Source organism: Bos indicus x Bos taurus, chromosome 3 (genome assembly GCF_003369695.1).
Source record: "Bos indicus x Bos taurus breed Angus x Brahman F1 hybrid chromosome 3, Bos_hybrid_MaternalHap_v2.0, whole genome shotgun sequence".
Lineage (NCBI taxonomy): Eukaryota > Metazoa > Chordata > Mammalia > Artiodactyla > Bovidae > Bos > Bos indicus x Bos taurus.
In genome coordinates this window covers 50065775-50082418 of record NC_040078.1, presented here as the reverse complement: position 1 = coordinate 50082418, position 16644 = coordinate 50065775, and the positions used below count along the sequence as shown (strand labels likewise).

General features: G+C 38.8%; 1 protein-coding gene across 3 annotated transcripts in view; it reads right to left on the bottom strand.

The window, feature by feature from the left end:
- Positions 1 to 9151: 9151 nt before the first annotated feature.
- Positions 9152 to 16644, bottom strand: part of BCAR3 (BCAR3, NSP family adaptor protein) — a 152909-nt gene continuing 145416 nt past the window's right edge. For 2 of the 3 annotated variants that reach the window (XM_027536464.1, XM_027536465.1), the window contains 3 exons: positions 16352 to 16463; positions 13153 to 13365; positions 10085 to 10279 (listed from right to left, as the gene is read on the bottom strand). In XM_027536464.1, the coding sequence (XP_027392265.1) occupies positions 10101 to 10279; positions 13153 to 13365; positions 16352 to 16463 (504 nt within the window). In that variant the 3' untranslated portion in view covers positions 10085 to 10100. Of the gene's footprint in view, positions 10280 to 13152; positions 13366 to 16351; positions 16464 to 16644 lie in introns of all 3 variants that reach the window. The other variant, XM_027536463.1, reaches the window with a different exon arrangement.

Below are 16644 nucleotides of genomic sequence, written 5' to 3'. Positions count from 1 at the left end.
TGACCTGGGTCCTAAGAATAAGTCACATTTCGGTAGCCTCATTTCTTCCTTTACATATAGATGGGAAATTCTACAGACATTAATTATCCTGATTTCAGCACAATTTCAGTAATTAACAAGATTTTGTACTCATTTTTATAAGATTGTAATGGCATTATTATAGAGAATGGGAGCTTGCAATGAGCTGATTTGGTAAACCCCAAATGTCAACCCTGAGGAGATAAGAACCATCATAAAATAAACATAAATCTGTCAACTCAAGAAATAGAAAATTACCATTTCCATCTTCTTCAAAGATAACTGCTATCCTGAGTTTTATGTTTCTTGTTTTTTTCATTTTACCACATGGGTTTTTTTTCCTTTCTAAACCTGATGAGTTTTCCATGTTTTGAGCTCTGTAAAGATGGTGTCATACTCTGTTATGAGCAGGGCTCATATGTAGCCAGTGCACACTGAAATAGCTGCAGTTAATGCTGTAGAAGTATTTCCTTACTGGTTGGTAAAAAATAATTCTGAAAAGTAGTAAAACTTGTTAATCTTATAAATTTCACTACATGTGGTTTATTTCAGAAACCACGTGACACTCCATGATGCATTTCTGGCTTGAGTACTAGAGACAAAGTTGAAGGTCTTACTATAGATATATATTATTTCAGGTGTTGGGGAATCTTCTTGGTTTCATAAGCCCCTTGAGTGGGAGAGGACCCTGGACAGCTAAGCTGAGGAGACCTCCTCTGTTCACCCTTCAAAGAAATGCCTCGTCCTGCTCAAGGGGAGGAGACATATCGAAGATCTGGTAGCAGCTGGGGATACTGGAAGGGAGTGTGGGTAGACACTGGTGTTTGGGGGCATAGCCTCTTGTGGTGCAGAAATGGCCCTTTCACCACTCAGTGGACGTGCATTTGAGCAAACTCTGGGAGCTGAGGACAGAAGAGCCTGGAAGGCTGCAGTCCATGGGGGTCACAAAGAGTCAGACACCACTTAATGACTAAACAACAGTAGTGCCCCTTTAGATTTTTTTTTTTTTTTTTTTTTAGCATTTTGTTTTATTTGGCATCTTATGCTGTGGTGGAGGGTTAGCCTGCCTTGGTCATTAAAGACGGGTGAGGAGAGGGAATCTACCATCCTCCGTTTCATAACCCAGAAGAATATGGTAAGTGACAGCACTACTGCTCCCTTGGCTCATCTGAGACAAAGTACAAGTTCCCAGTTCTGGCAGCCAGGATCATCAGTCCCCACCCAATTTGCTCCCACTCCCTCATCTTTTGTGCTGTCTGTCTTCTAACTGGGTGCTCCTGCCACTGGCTCTTGGCATACAGCCTGCATCCAAATGGTACTGTTCTAACCAGTGAGGTGAGACGGAGATCAGCTGCGTGTCTACTGTCTCTGGGTGCCAGGTAGTACACTAGTAAATTAATAATTAGCAACGGGAAGGGGAAGTCATTGGAAGAGTTTGCAGCCCTGTGTTAAATCATGGAGGCATTATTTAGTTGGTGGTAGTCAACAAAGTTATACCAACCCAACTTTAATTATTTTATGGAAATTATTAGTGATTGATGTTGTACCACTTTTATTGCTTGATAAACTTATGTGTATTTAAACAGTAAAGGGGATTATTTTAGTTGATTTGCACATTGATTTGTACATTAATTCATTTGTTCATAGTGATTTATGTATTAACATCCCACTTCTTAAGTATATTTGAATATTGCATAGTATCTTCTATTTATTTACTTATTTGGCTTTGCTGGTTCTTCATTGCTATGTGGGCATTTTTCTAGTTGCAGAGAGGGGTCTGCTCTTCATTGAAGTGCATGGGCTTCTCATTGTGGTGGTTTCTCTTGTGGAGCAGAGGCTCTAGGGCACTTGGGCTTTAGTAATTGTGGCACCTGGGCTCAATAGTTGCAGTTACTGGGCTCTAGAGTGCAGGCTAGTAGTTGTGGCCCATGGACTTAGTTGCTCCATGGTGTGTGGGATCTTTCCAGACCAGGGATCGAACCCATGTCTCCTGCATTGGCAGGTGAATTCTTTACCACTGAGTCACCACGGAAGCCCCTGCATGGTGTCTTCTGAGAGTTGCTTTTTCCACTTAATAGATGTATCCATATTTATGCATAGTTCAGTGTACTGTGTATAGTATTCCATTATATAAATATACAGAATTTATCTGTTCTCCTGTTGATGGATATTTGGTCTGTTTACTGAATTTTGCTAGAATAAACAGTGCTCTTATGTACATCCATGTGCATGTTTACTAATATAAGTCTCTAAGATCTATGGCTAGGAATGGAATTGCTAAGTTATGGGTTATATTTATCTTTAATTTAAAAAGGGAATGCCACATTTTCCCCTTGAAGTGATTGTAACATTTTTACAGACCTACAAGTTAATGTATAAGGGTTATTTATTCTCCCATCCTCACCAACAATTTAGGAGTAAGACTTCATTTTTTTTTTTTTTTCCAGTTCAATGGATGTAAAATAGCATTTTATTATAGTCTTGCTTTTTCTTGATTATTGATAATGTTGACCATCATATTTAGCTTTGTGTTTCTTCTGTGAAAAGCCTCTATATCTTTTGCCCATTTTTTCCTTAGGTTGGTATCTGTATTTATTCATGGGTGTTCTGACCAGGGTTGCAATCATCTCAAGACTTTGACTCACACTGGACTGGAGAGTCACTTCCAAGATCATTCACATCATCCTTGCCATGTGGACCTCTTCATAGGGATGTTCATCACTATGTGTGGCATCTTGCTTTCTTTAGTGAGTGATCCAAAGGAGAAAAATTCAAGGTAGAATAGGCAATCTTTTATAGCCTAATCTCAGATGTGCAAACCAGCCCTGGTATATGTGGGAGGGGACAACACAAGGGTGTGAAACCAGGTGGCAGGGAAGCTCTGGGGCCATCCTGGCGGTTACCTGCCATACTAATACTTTGTTATTTTTATGTGCTGCTGCTATCTTTCAGTTTTTTCAGTCTGTCTAGGATTATTTTTTGATGAATAGAAGTTCATTTTAATGTAGATCGATGAATCTTTCATATTTAATGCTTTCCTATCTAGTTTTAAGAAATTCTTCCTTGATTCAAAGTAAAAATGATATTCTCCAGTGTTTTCTTCTAAAAGTGTTATGGTTTTGCGTTTCACATGTGGTATTTTAATTCATCTAGATTTTATTTCAGCATATGAGGTAAGGAACCATCTCCTCTACCTTTCATTTGCTTCACCATTTGTTCAAGAATTATTTAAAGAATCATCCTTTCCCCCACTGAGTGGCAATGTTATGCTCCTGTCATATATCAAATTTTTAATGACAGTTTTTTTGATTACTGTAATTTAACTCATTATTGACCAGGGGATTTTGCAGAAATGAATGCCTATGGCTGGCGATTTTTATTTTGGCCCAGCCAATAATTAATTACTTCACTAACACTTTGCAGGTTATTACATGCAGTAGTTATACATGTAAAGTCTAATTTTCATGAAATGTTTGCAATCCACTCTTCTGCAGAAGCAAAGGAGCATTCTCCAGCACTGTGAGTTTCATTTTCACTTTCTGTATCAGAATCAGTCACTGAAGTTTTTTTGTCTTTGTTGGTCTAATACTCAACATCATCTGAATCAGAACTATATTCTGAAGAACTGTCATTTGTGACACTAGTGTATACGTTGCTCAGCCAATCAGAGAAAGTATCTGTATCTGCATAAGATTCACTGAAAAATTTTTCTTCACTCAAAATTTCACTCTGTGTCCTTTTTGAAAATTTGTACATTTATAATATACATAGGGTTGGAACAAAAACCTGAGTGCAAAATGTAAATGGTAATGATAGTCACAAGTTGTCTAATGAACCCTGGATCATTTTAAGCTCTAACCACTTCACATGGTGATGTTAATTGTGCATGCATGCTAAGTCACTCAGTCATGTCCCAACTCTTTTCAACTCTGTGGGCTGTAGCTTGCCAGGCTTCTCTGTCCATGGGATTCTCCAGGCAAGACTATTGGAGTGAGTTGCCATTTCCTCTTCCAGGGGATCTTCCTGACCCAGGGATCAAACCCGTGTCTCATGCCTCCTGGGTAGGCGGGTGGGTTCTTTACCACTAGTGCCACCAGGGAAGCCCTGATGTTAACAGTATCACTCTCTAAAAACATATTAATATTGTCTCCAGTCAATAGTGTATTTTAATCATGAGCTTTTATATTTGGTAGAACAGATACCCTCCTCCATCTGTCTTACTTTCCTAACCATTGATGGTCTTGACTTCCTAGCCATTACAGGTTTAGAAAAAGCTTAATCAAGCTAGCTTGAAAGGTCCTATTGAATTTTGAGTGGGGTTGCATTGAATTTATAGATCATATTAAGAACTAATTATATCTAATACTGAATATTCTAGTTGATGAGCATGGTTCCTTCATTTACTTCTTTTCAGTGGTTTTCAGATTTTTAATAGAATAACATTAAAAAATTTCTTCACCAAGTTCTGATACTTCAGTTCAGTCGCTCAGTTGTGTCTGACTCTTTGTGACCCCATGGACTGCAGCACGCCAGGCCTCCCTGTCCATCACCAACTCCTGGAGTTTATTCATGTCCATTGAGTCAGTGATGCCATCCAGCCATCTCATCCTCTGTCATCCCCTTCTCCTCCCGCCTTCGATCTTTCCCAGCATCAGGGTCTCTTCCAGTGAGTCAGCTTTTCACATAGGTGGCCAAAGTACTGGAGCTTCAGCTTCAACATCAGTCCTTCCAATGAATATTCAGGACTGGTTTCCTTTAGGATGGACTGGTTGAATCTTCTTGCAGTCCAAGGGACTCTCAAGAGTCTTTTCCAACACCACAGTTCAAAAGCATCAATTCTTCGGTGCTCAGCTTTCTTTATGGTCCAGCTCTCACATCCATATATGACTACTGGAAAAACCATAGCTTTGATTAGATGGACATTTGTGGCAAAGTAATGTCTCTGCTTTTTAATATGCTGTCTAGGTGGGTCATAACTTTTCTTCCAAGGAGCAAGCATCTTTTAATTTCATGGCTTAGTCACCATCTGCAGTGATTTTGGAGCCCCCCAAAATAAAGCCTGTCACTGTTTCCACCGTGTCCCCATCTATTTGCCATGAAGTGATGGGACCAGATGCCATGATCTTAGTTTTCTGAATGTTGAGTTTTAAGTCAACTTTTTCACTCTCCTCTTTCATTGAGAGGCTCTTTAGTTCTTCACTTTCTGCCATAAGGGTGGTATCATCTGCATATCTGAGGTTATTGATATTTCTCCAGGCAATCTTGATTCTAGCTTGTGCTTCATCCAGCCCAGCATTGTGCATGATGTACTCTGCATATAAGTTAAATAAGCAGGGTGACAATATACAACAATATACAAATATTCCTAAGCAATGCTTAACATGTTATGATAAAATATTCAGAAAATGTATAAAACATAAATGTACAGCTTAAGTTATTAGAAAGTCAGTAACTTTTAAGTCAGGCAAAAAAGCACTACCAGCACCTCAGTAACCCACCACATTCTTCTCACAAAGTATACCCTGTTCTTTCATAATTATCCTGACCTTTTTAGAAAGTGAATTTTCAATTTCTATGTATTTTTATGCTTTATTTCTCTTTTAAATACATAGAGTGGTTTTGTTGTAAATTTAGTTGATCACCTCTGACTTTTAACTAGAGGGTTCAGTCTGTTTACATTTATAATGACTATTGATAAGTTCAGACTTATTTCTGCTGTCTTTGTGCCTGCTATTCATCTCACTTTTTTATGTCTCTTTAAATATATTTTTGGTTTGTTGTTGTTCAGTTGCTAAATCGTGTCTGACTCTTTGCAACCCTGTGAATTGTAGCAGGCCAGGCTTCCCTTCACTATCTCCCAGAGTTTGCTCAAATGCATCCATTGAGTCAGTGATGCCATCCAACCATCTCATCCTCAGTCTTTCCCAGGATCTGGGTATTTTCCAGTGAATCAGCTTTTCACATCAGGTGGTCAAAGTATTGAAGCTTCACCTTGAGCATCAGTCCTTCCAGTGAATATTCAGGGTTGATTTTCTTTAGGATTGACTGGTTTGATCTCCTTGCTGTCTGAGGGACTCTCAAGAGTCTTCTCCAGCACCACAAATTGAAAGCGTCAGTTCTTCAGCGCTCAGCCTTCTTTTATGATCCAGCTCTCACATCCGTACATGACTACTTGAAAAACCATAGCTTTGACTATATGGACTTTTGTTGGCAAAGTGATGTCTCTGCTTTTTAATGCACTGTTTAGGTTTGTCATAGCTTTTTGTCAGGGAGCAGACATTTTAATTTCGTGGCTTGTCACCGTCTGCAGTGATTTTGGAGCCCAAGAAAATAAAATCTGTCACTGTTACCACTTTTCCCCTCTTTGCCATGAAGTGATGGGACTGGATGCCATGATCTTCGTTTTTTGAATGTTGAGTTTTAAGCCAGCTTTTTCACTCTTCTCTTTCACCTTCATCAAGAGTTTCTTTCTCTTCACTTTCTTCCATTAAAGTGATTCATCTGCACATCCGAGTTGTTTATATTTCTCCCGGCAATCTTGTTGGTATTCTCCATTTTTTTTTTTTCTCTACTAGTTTGAAATTTGGACCATAATTTCTGTTCTTGTAGTATTTACCCTTGATACTTTGCATACTCACTTAAAACTTAAAGCTAATTAGTATCTAAGAGTAATTAGTACTTTATCAAAACTCTAGTAACTAGTCACCCCACTCCTGGTTTGTGCTACTGTTTTAATTGACTTTTTTTAACCCCACATAGTAGACACTATTTTTAGTGTTTGCCTTAATATACCTATAAGCTTAGCAGTTTCTCTGCTCACTCTTCTGGATGAATTCCTTCCCCTCTCTCTCTCTTTCCTTCTTGAGCTCTGATGAGATGCATTGGGTCATTCTATTACAAATTATTCAGGTCTTTTAATCCAGTATTCTTGCCTGGAAAATCCTATGGATGGAGGATCCTGGTAGGCTGCAGTCCATGGGGTTGTGAAGAGTTGGACATGACTGAGCAATTTAACTTTCACTTTTAATCTCTCCTATTTTTTTTTGTCTTTGCTGTATTCTGGCCATGGTCTTCCGATATGTTTTTGAAGTGTAATCAGTCATGTCCAACTCTTTGCAACCCCATGACTGTTCTTATAACCCTGGAAATAATACTGGAATGGGTTATCATTTCCTACTCAAAGGACATCTTCCTGACTAAGGGATTGAACCTGCATCTCTTGTGTCTCCTGCTTTGGCAGGCGGATTCTTTACCCCTGTGTCACCTGGGAAGCCAGTTGGATCTAATCTTCTGTTTATTATTAGCATCCAGTGAGTTTTGAGTTTCATTATTATACATTTCTAAAGGGTCTACCTAGTTTCTCTTAAAAATCTGATCCTTTTTTAAATACTCATTTCCTGTTTGAGTTCATGTTTTCTTTATACAAATCCATATATGAATGCTTTGCATTCAAAATGGGATAATTCCAGTATCTGAAGTTGTTGGGATTCTAAATCTTTTCCCCCCAGCATTTTATTTTTCATGATACTGTTTCTGTTTGTGTTATGCTGCTGCTGCTGCTAAGTCACTTCTGTCATGTCCGATTCTGTGTGACCCCATAGACGGCAGCCCACCAGGCTCCCCCGTCCCTGGGATTCTCCAGGCAAGAACACTGGAGTGGGTTGCCATTTCCTTCTCCAATGCATGAAAGTGAAAAGTGAAAGTGAAGTCGCTCAGTCGTGTCCGACTCTTAGTGACCCCATGGACTGCAGCCTACCAGGCTCCTCCATCCATGGGATTTTCCAGGCAAGAGTACTGGAGTGGGGTGCCATTGCCTTCTGACATATATATATATATATGTATATATATAGTGTGTGTGTGTGTGTGTGTGTGTGTGTGTTGTTACCACTGTAAATCAGTTTCTTGGTTTTGAGTTTTATAAATTTTGTCAAGTTTACTCCAGACCTATTTGAGGACCGGCTTATAGTTGCTTCCCTGCAGAGACTCAGGTTTGATTCCTGGGTTGGAAGATCCCCTGGTGGAGCGCATGGCAGCCCACTCAAGTATTCTTGCTTGGAGAATCCCATGGACAGAGGGGTCTGGTGGACTACAGTCCATGGGATAGCATAGAGTTGGACACAACTGAGTGATTAACACTTTCACTTGTAGTTGCAAATCCTCGCCAAAGACCATTATCATTACAATTATTTTTCTTATTGTAAATGTTCCCTGGTAACCTCTCTTTTCCGGCAAATTATTTCTTTTCCAGCTTGCCAACAGGGATCCTTTAAGGATTCCTACTTAATGGAGGCATTTCATGTTCAGCTCCCTTAAGATACTGTCTTCCATTCGTTGAGTTGATGTCAGTATTTGCCTTTAGGGCTACCCAGGGTCTTTAACTTCCTTTTACAGAGTTTATTTAAATTTGCTGTTCCTTTTGATGAGTGAGGTGAGGAGTAGAAGATTATTTCTTAGGGATTCCCTTTTCATTCTGTCAAACTTGAAAGTGAAGTGAAAGTGGAAATTGGTCAGTTGTGTCCAACTCTTTGTGACCCCATGATCTGTAGTCCATGGAATTCTTCTGGCCAGAATAATGGAGTGGGTAGCCTTTCCCTTCTCCAGGAGATCTTCCCAGCCCAGGGATTGAACCTGTGTCTCCCACATTGCAGGCGGATTCTTTACCAGCTGAGCCACAAGGGAAGCTTAACAGTGCATTAAAAGGTATGTTTATGAAAATTTAGTTAGAGGGATTTCTAAGAGCATCTGAACCCCCATACCACCAGAAGTATAAGTGTGCTTTGGTGTTTTCAGGAAAAAAAAAAAAAAAGATGGCTTTTAAAAACTGGAAGAAGGGCTTCATGATTCTAGGCTGTATTAATGAGAATACAGAGTCCAGGATTTGAAACTAATATTTCCATTAAATAGACCACATGAGAGCTTTGTACTTAGTTCTGGTGGACATACTTAAGATTACCGATAATAGAGTGATGGTTAAATTATAGTGTAACCTCTGGAACCAATCCTTTTTTTCAAAGGCCACCCTGGAGAAATTTTCACAACTTCTTGGAGAAAAGTGGGATATAAAACTATTTTGTGTGATCCCCATATTATTTAGAAGACAGGAAGAAAAAGCAGATCGCTAAGTGACACTTGGTGGCAGAGTGATAGAAGTTTATTATTGATACTTTAAAGACTTGTATTCAAATTCTACAATAGAAAAAAATTGAGACAGATAACTGTTAAACTAGAAAGTATCCCCTTTGGGAAGTCAAAAAACCTAGAAAACTCATACTTATCAGCTAGAGGAAAAGCTACTTTATTGTGAAATAATGTGGTGAAGCACACTAGCATCTGGTGCCCACTGCATACCAGCCGCTGTGCTGCACATGGGATTTGAGGGCTAACTTGACTGAAGTCCAGCTGCCAGCAAGCACCAGAGCGTCTGTTGGAACTTGTAGGTATTCTGGGGTCAGCTCCACCTATAGCACTATTTTACCCTGTCCCCTAAGCCAGATACCTTAAATTTTCTATACCACTCTCTCGATTTTGGTTTACTATCAGGATGTGGTGGCAAGGGAACAGGGTGCCCCAAGGAGTTAGGAGGTAGAATTATTGTACTACAATGAATTGTTTGTTTAGTATGAAAGAGACTGGATACAGTTGTTTCACAAAAAGATATATTTTCATATGACTATTTACATTTTTCATATTTAGTTAGAGAATATCATACAACTGATATCTTCAGTTTCATGCTTTTAAACTCTTCTATTTACACTTATCTGACATGGAATTAAAACTGAAATGGTCATATACCTCAGTAATAGAAAGCAACCAGCCAATATAGCTGGGTCTTCACTTAAATTTGTTGATCAACATTAGCAACAGTTACCTTAATAAATTACCATTTATTTTAAAATCAGTAGTAATTTTAAACAATTCATAAATAAGTGTGCTCTGTGCAATTTACATGTTTAATATCCTGTGGATACTAAAAGCTGTATATTGTCAGTTTTGCACATTATTACTTTTATCAAATGATAAGCTTTCTCTGAGGAGAAAGTAGATAAGCTTGAAATTATATCCTAAGCTTCTCTGGAGAGTTATCAAAACTCCATCTGCTTTACAGGAGGAGGTTCCAATTTACGTGAGAGGGCAGTTAAAATCTGATTGAATTTTTCGTATCTCTCTGTCTGATTGACTTGTGCACCTTTGCTGCCCCAAAGCAATCTCATTTGGAATTCAGTCTTGAAGACTTCACTCATTTCTTCATCTGGTTGAAAACCTAATAAAAACAAAACCAAAAAAACTTCAGTTCTGCTTGAAACAGTGTTGAAAATAGACTGAAAACTTGCTTGTTTAAAGTAAGATCAAAATGAACATCTCTCAGAACTTAAAAAATGCCCTCAAGGAAAAATATAGGATCTTTCTATATAAGGAAGGGGAGACCATCCCCCACCCCCAAGGATCTGAGCAACTTCAGAGAAAGAATAACTAAGTCACTATGACAGAATAAAATTTGTGCGCACAAGCCACCATGGGTTGTAGTAGTGCAGGAGTGTTCAAGTATTTTTTTTTAAAGCTTTATAATTTACTTGGCATGATTCACCCTTTTTTTAGCTGTACAGTTTATAGAGTTGTATAAACATCACACCACTTTAGAACCCTAGAAAATCTCTAGTACCTCTTCTCAGTCAATCCCTGAACCTACCCCACACCATTAATCTGCTTTCCATTGCTATTTTGCCTTTTCTAGAAATTTGATATTATTCCATATTGTTGCCTGTTAATAATTCCTTTTTATTGCTGAGTAGTATTCAGTTATATGGATATACTGCATTTTGTTTACTGAGTGGTAAGACATTTCGATTGTCTCCAGTTTCTGGCTGTTATGAATAATGTGAACATCTGTGATTAAGTCTTAGCATGGACATGTGTTTTCATATCTTTGGAAGTGGAAGTACTGGCTCATATGGTAAATATATGTTTAAAGAAACTGTCAAACTCTTTTCCAAAATGTCTATACGTCTTATATTCTCATCAGTAACATAATGAAGAGTCCAGTTGTGAACTCTATTGTCATTCTAGATAGTGGTGCTGGCATCTCACCGTGGTTTAATCTTATATTTCTGTAATAACTAATGCTTTGAACATTTTTCCATATAGATATTTGTCATTGTATATCCTCTCTGGTATAGTGTCTATTCAAATCTTTTCTTCTCATTCAGTTGTAAGAATTCTTTATATTCTAGATAATAAGTCCTTTATCAGATGTATGTTTGCCAAATACTTTCTTCTGGTCTGTGGTGTGCCTTTTTGCTTCCTTAATAATGTCTTTCAAAGAGCAAAATGTAAAATTTTGATTTATCAGTGTTTTATAGTTCATGCTTTTTATGGCTTAAGAAATTTTGCCAGACACAAGGACTTTCTATGTTTTCTCATAGAAGCTTTACAGTTTAGCTTGTATATTCTATGAGGTAAAATTGAAGGGTTTTTTTTGCATGACATTCAATAGTTCTAGCACCATTTGTTGAAAGACTACTTTATCCAGTGAATTACCTTGCCACCTTTGTCAAGAAACAGTTAACAATCATATGTTTGGGCCCATTTCTTAACTCTCTTTTCTGTGTAAGAGATCTGTTCTACTTATGGCCAAGGATGCTCTCAGTCAGCTCTGTTAGAGCAGGGGAAACCTCTAGCTCGAGTCATACAGGCAGATGTTTCTCATCCTTGATTACTGCTGGAGTAGTTGGCTCTGTCATTAAATATAGTCCCAGCATCTAAATCATAGTCTCTTGGTGGTGGAAAGGGTAACAGAAGCCTATTTCATTCTTCATGTGATGCCAAAATATCTTTGGCAGATAACCAGCTAGAGGCCAGATGACAACTTCCATTCATTGAGTTAATCTGCTTTGAGCCCCTATCCTGGGCAGGGTACTGGGATATGTCGGTGAGCAAATTTCTGCCCTTACTGGGTTCACAGTTAATTCCAGCAATAAGAACTTGCTGTGAAAACCTGTAGCAGGATCAGCTGAGAAGTATCAAATACCTTTAAGGTGATTTGCTGTAAAACAGCTTAAAACATACTTTTCTCAAAATCCACCCTGATACATTGGCTTAGGGAACATCTAATGTAATATACTTACTGGTTTTGTATAAGCAGGCATTCTAATAATATCTACTGACTTGAATTATATATGCTTTTATTGTTTGAGCCACCAGGGAAGCTCCTATAATTAGCATCTGAGTCCTATACTGCCAACCCTGCTGAACTTTCTGAGGAAAAGAAACAGGTATGTATTGCTTATACCTAGAGCAGACATAGTGCAAGTTGTTTAGTCCCAAATTCTGTTTCAGGTCAAAATACTAGGCCTCTCCTGCCCCATATATTTCTTAACCTTCTGGATCAAACTGTAGGTCCTTGAAGAGTTTTAAAAATTATACAGTGGTGAAGAGACAAGGCCCTTATTCTTGTACTCGCTTCCTAAGTGGTCTTTTTGCCTACAAGCTTCAGCCCTCCAGCCTTCCTGCACAAAGATGCCAGACTGAAAACAAACCTAATCATGTGATAACATCTTCTCATATTTAAAACCCTTCACTGGCTCTTCCTCAGCCACAGTCCTACATGGAAGGCCTTCCCACCTCTGTCCCCCTCTTTGTTTAGCCTAGCTGGCCACTCCTGAAGACACACGTTACACTAATCCAAACCCAAGTTTGGATCAGTGTACTTGTGTTGCTATTCTCCAAGCTCTCTCAATCTCAGAGGCTTGGCTTATGGTAGACCCTCTGATGCCAAGAGCAGAGGAGCTCATGTCCCAGTGTGTCTGGGAAGAAACAAGAATATAGATAAGTCCAATAGAACCCTAACTCCTCATGTGGGCCCATCATGTTTTCTAATTATTATTATTAGTGGTACTAATGGTAAACAAACTGACAAATTCTTTCTTGATCCTTTCTCTATTTTCTTTATAACACTGACACAAAAGAAGAGAGAAGGATCCTTAAGTCAGGAATTAAGAATAAGTAATACAAGAAATGGAATTCCCAGGTCTTAATCTTTCCTATTTGGTCTTTTTCTAATTGAGAGCATTGATGCTCTTTTCATTCCTTCATTCCAATTACTGTGCAGAGAGCAGCTTAACCAAAACCAGCTCTTACCGGCCAGGATCCTCTCAGCATTCATCCGGTAGCTGTCTGCAGCTTCCGCCATGAGTCGGGCCGTTGCCAGATGGTTCAGCATAATCTCACAGCTTTCATCGTTTTTTTCCCACATGTCAGTTCCTTCAAAAGTGACAGCCTCACGTTCCATTAAGGTCACAAGAGGCATCAGCAGTGGGACCGATACATTGTTTGGGGGAACACATGTGGACTCTGAAAAACAGGGGCAGGGGTAAAGTTCTCCATATCATGTTTTTTCCCCCAAGTTAAATGCAGAGAGTTCCAGTTGAAGATGGCAATGTAGGAGAGTCCTGGGCTTACCGCCTTCTGTGGACACAGTGAATCTATGGCTAAGTATGGAACAACTTCCTCTGGGAAAAATCCTAAAGACTGCATTGTGCAAATAAGAGAAGACCCACATCAAAGCAGGTAAGAGGGGCTGGGAGACAGTCACACTATAAACCCTCTCCTGGGGCAGTGATCCACAGTCAGGAGGGAACTCAAAACCTGGAGCTTCAACCTGAGGAGCAAAGGGCTTGAACCCCACGTGTACCACTGCAACTTTTAAGACCAGCACCTGAGATACAAACCCCCAAAACATCTAACTTTGAAACTCAAACACTGTACCTGTCTGTAAGACCCCAAGGCTATAATTGTCTGAGAAACAGGTCTTAAAGGGCTTACAAGCTTGAACTCACCTGATCCAGGGCTCAGTACAGAGGCAGCCAATTGAGAGGTGCCTAGATATTATGCAAATTAGGCTCATTTGCCAATATTAAAGTTTTAGCCTGAAAGACAGGCTTCTGCTTTGGCATATAGCTAGGGCTTAGGAGGCCCTCAGCAAATGGAAGCTGATAGATGATGCAGTCCTTGTGTGCTGTCTCTGCCTTGCTCCAGCTCACTGATATATCCTAGAAAAGAGCTTATACCTTTGTCCAGCTACCTCTAGAACACTACACATTGCCTAGCTCTGAGGGCCAAAGGGGCTTATGCCCATGGATCCTATAGGACTGTAACCTTTATAATGCCACAAGAAAAGAAAATTATAGGCCAGTATTTGCAAATTGAATTCAACAATACATTAAAAGGATCATATGGATTGATTAAGTGGGATTTATTCCAGGGAAACAAGGATGGCTCAATATTCACAAATCAATATGACATACTGTGTTAATAAGATGAAAGAAAAATAATTTGATCTTAATAGATGCATAAAAATCATTTGACAAGATCTGACATCCATTTATGGTTAAAAAAAAAAACTCCCAACAAAGTGGATATAGAGGGAATGTACAACAACATAATGAGGCCACATATAACAAGCCCATAAAGCTAAAAACTTTCCATCTGAGAACCGGAATAAAAGGATGCCAATTCACCACTTCTGTTCACACCATACACAAAAATAAACTCATGTAAGACACAATACCATAAAGCTCTGACACGAGAATATAGGCAAAACATTCTCTGGCATAAATCATAGCAATGTTACCTTAAATCAGTCTCCCAAGGTAGTAAAAATAAAGGGGATCTCATTAAACATGTTTTTGCAAAGGAAACCATAAACAAAATGAAACGATAACCAACAGATGGGAGAAAATATTTGCAAACAATGTGACCAACAAGGGCTTAATTTTGAAAATATACAAACAGTTCATACAACTAGCAAAAAAAACATAGCCCCCTGAAAAAATAGGCAGATGGCCAACAGATACATGATGCTCAATACACAACAGATGCTCAACATTGCTAATTATCAGAGAAATGCGAATCAAAACTACAATGAGGTATCACTTCACAGTGGTCAGAATGGCCATCATCAAAAAGTCAAATAATAAATGCTGGAGACAGTGTTGAGAAAAGGGCACCCTCCTATACTGTTGGAGAGAATGTAAATTAGTGCAGCTACTATGGAGAACAGCATGGAGATTCTTAAAAAACTGAAAACAGAGTTGCTATATGATCCAACAATCCCACTCATGGGCATGTATCTGGAGAAAACCCTTAATTTGAAAAGATGCCTGTACCTCAGTGTTCATAGCAGCACTATTTACAATAGCCAAGATATGGAAGCAACCTAAATGTCACTCAACAGATGAGTGGATAAAGAAAGATGTGGTATATGTATGTACACAATGGAATACTACTCAGCCAGAAAAAAATGACAATGCCATTTGCAGCAACACATGGATGGACCTAGAGATTAATTATCATGCTGAGTGAAGTGAGTCAGACAGATAGATATCTCACGATATCACTTATGTATGGAATCTAAAAAATGATACAAATGAACTTATTTACACAACAAGGTCCTTTTGTATAGCATAGGGAACTATAATCAATATCTTGCAATAATCTACGATGAAAAATATTAAATATATAACTGAATAATTTTGCTGTACACTAGATTTACACATCATAAATCAACTATAACTTAAATTTTAAAAGATGCATATGTGTGTATACATACAATGGAATATTATTCAGCCATTAAAAAGAAATCCTGCCATTTGTGACAACACAAACTTGAGGGTATTATGCTAAGTGAAATATGTCAGACAGAAAAAGATAAATAGCATGTGAACTCACTTACATGTAGAGTCTAAGAAAAACAGAAACACCCCTTGAGCTCATGGATATAGAGGACAGATTGGTGGTCACCTGAGACAAGGGGAGAAGTGAAATGGTTGAAGGGATCAGAAGGTACAGATTTCCAGTTATAAAGTAACTCCTGGAGATATGCTATACAGCGTGGTGACTATAGTGAATACTGTACTGCATATTTGAAAGTAGCTAGCAAAGTGAATCTTGAAAGTTCTCATCAGAAGAAAAAAAAATTTTTGCACCCATGTATGGTGATAGATATTAACCGGTCTTATTGTGATCATTTTGCAACAATCAAATATTGAACCATTATGTTGTACACCTGAAGCTAATATGTAAATTGTACCTCTGTTTACAAAGTTAAGCTCAAAACGAGGTGACTGGTACCCTATGTCTTGTTTTAGCAACCGAATACCTACAAGCAACTCTTGTCATCTGATACAGGCTTGACTGACAATCCTGACTGACTCATTGACAATCCTGCAGATAACTTGGAGCCTTTATAACACGCCCTGCTAAAAGCTTTGCTCAAACCAGAACAGATAATGACACTGCCAAGCAGCCCGCAGGCCGCCTGCCCTGACCCAGTGCTCACCTCTGCCTTCATGCAGGACTTTGCTGAAAGGCTTCAGCTGTTTCTCATAGAGGATGGCGGTTTGTGTGTACTGGTGCCGCAGGGCAGTCCACGTTTTTTCTAACCGTGTGATCTGGAAGAAAGAAAACTGTTATAGCTTTGGAAAAAGGCTCTTTTAAAAATTACCTTGGTGCTTAAGTTTTGAAATGAATGACAGATGGACATGATAAAAACTCAAAGCAGTTGAAAGAGTATAGAGAAAAGCTAATCCCTACCCACTCCCTGCTCCATGTTGCTCTCATGACCCATTAGAG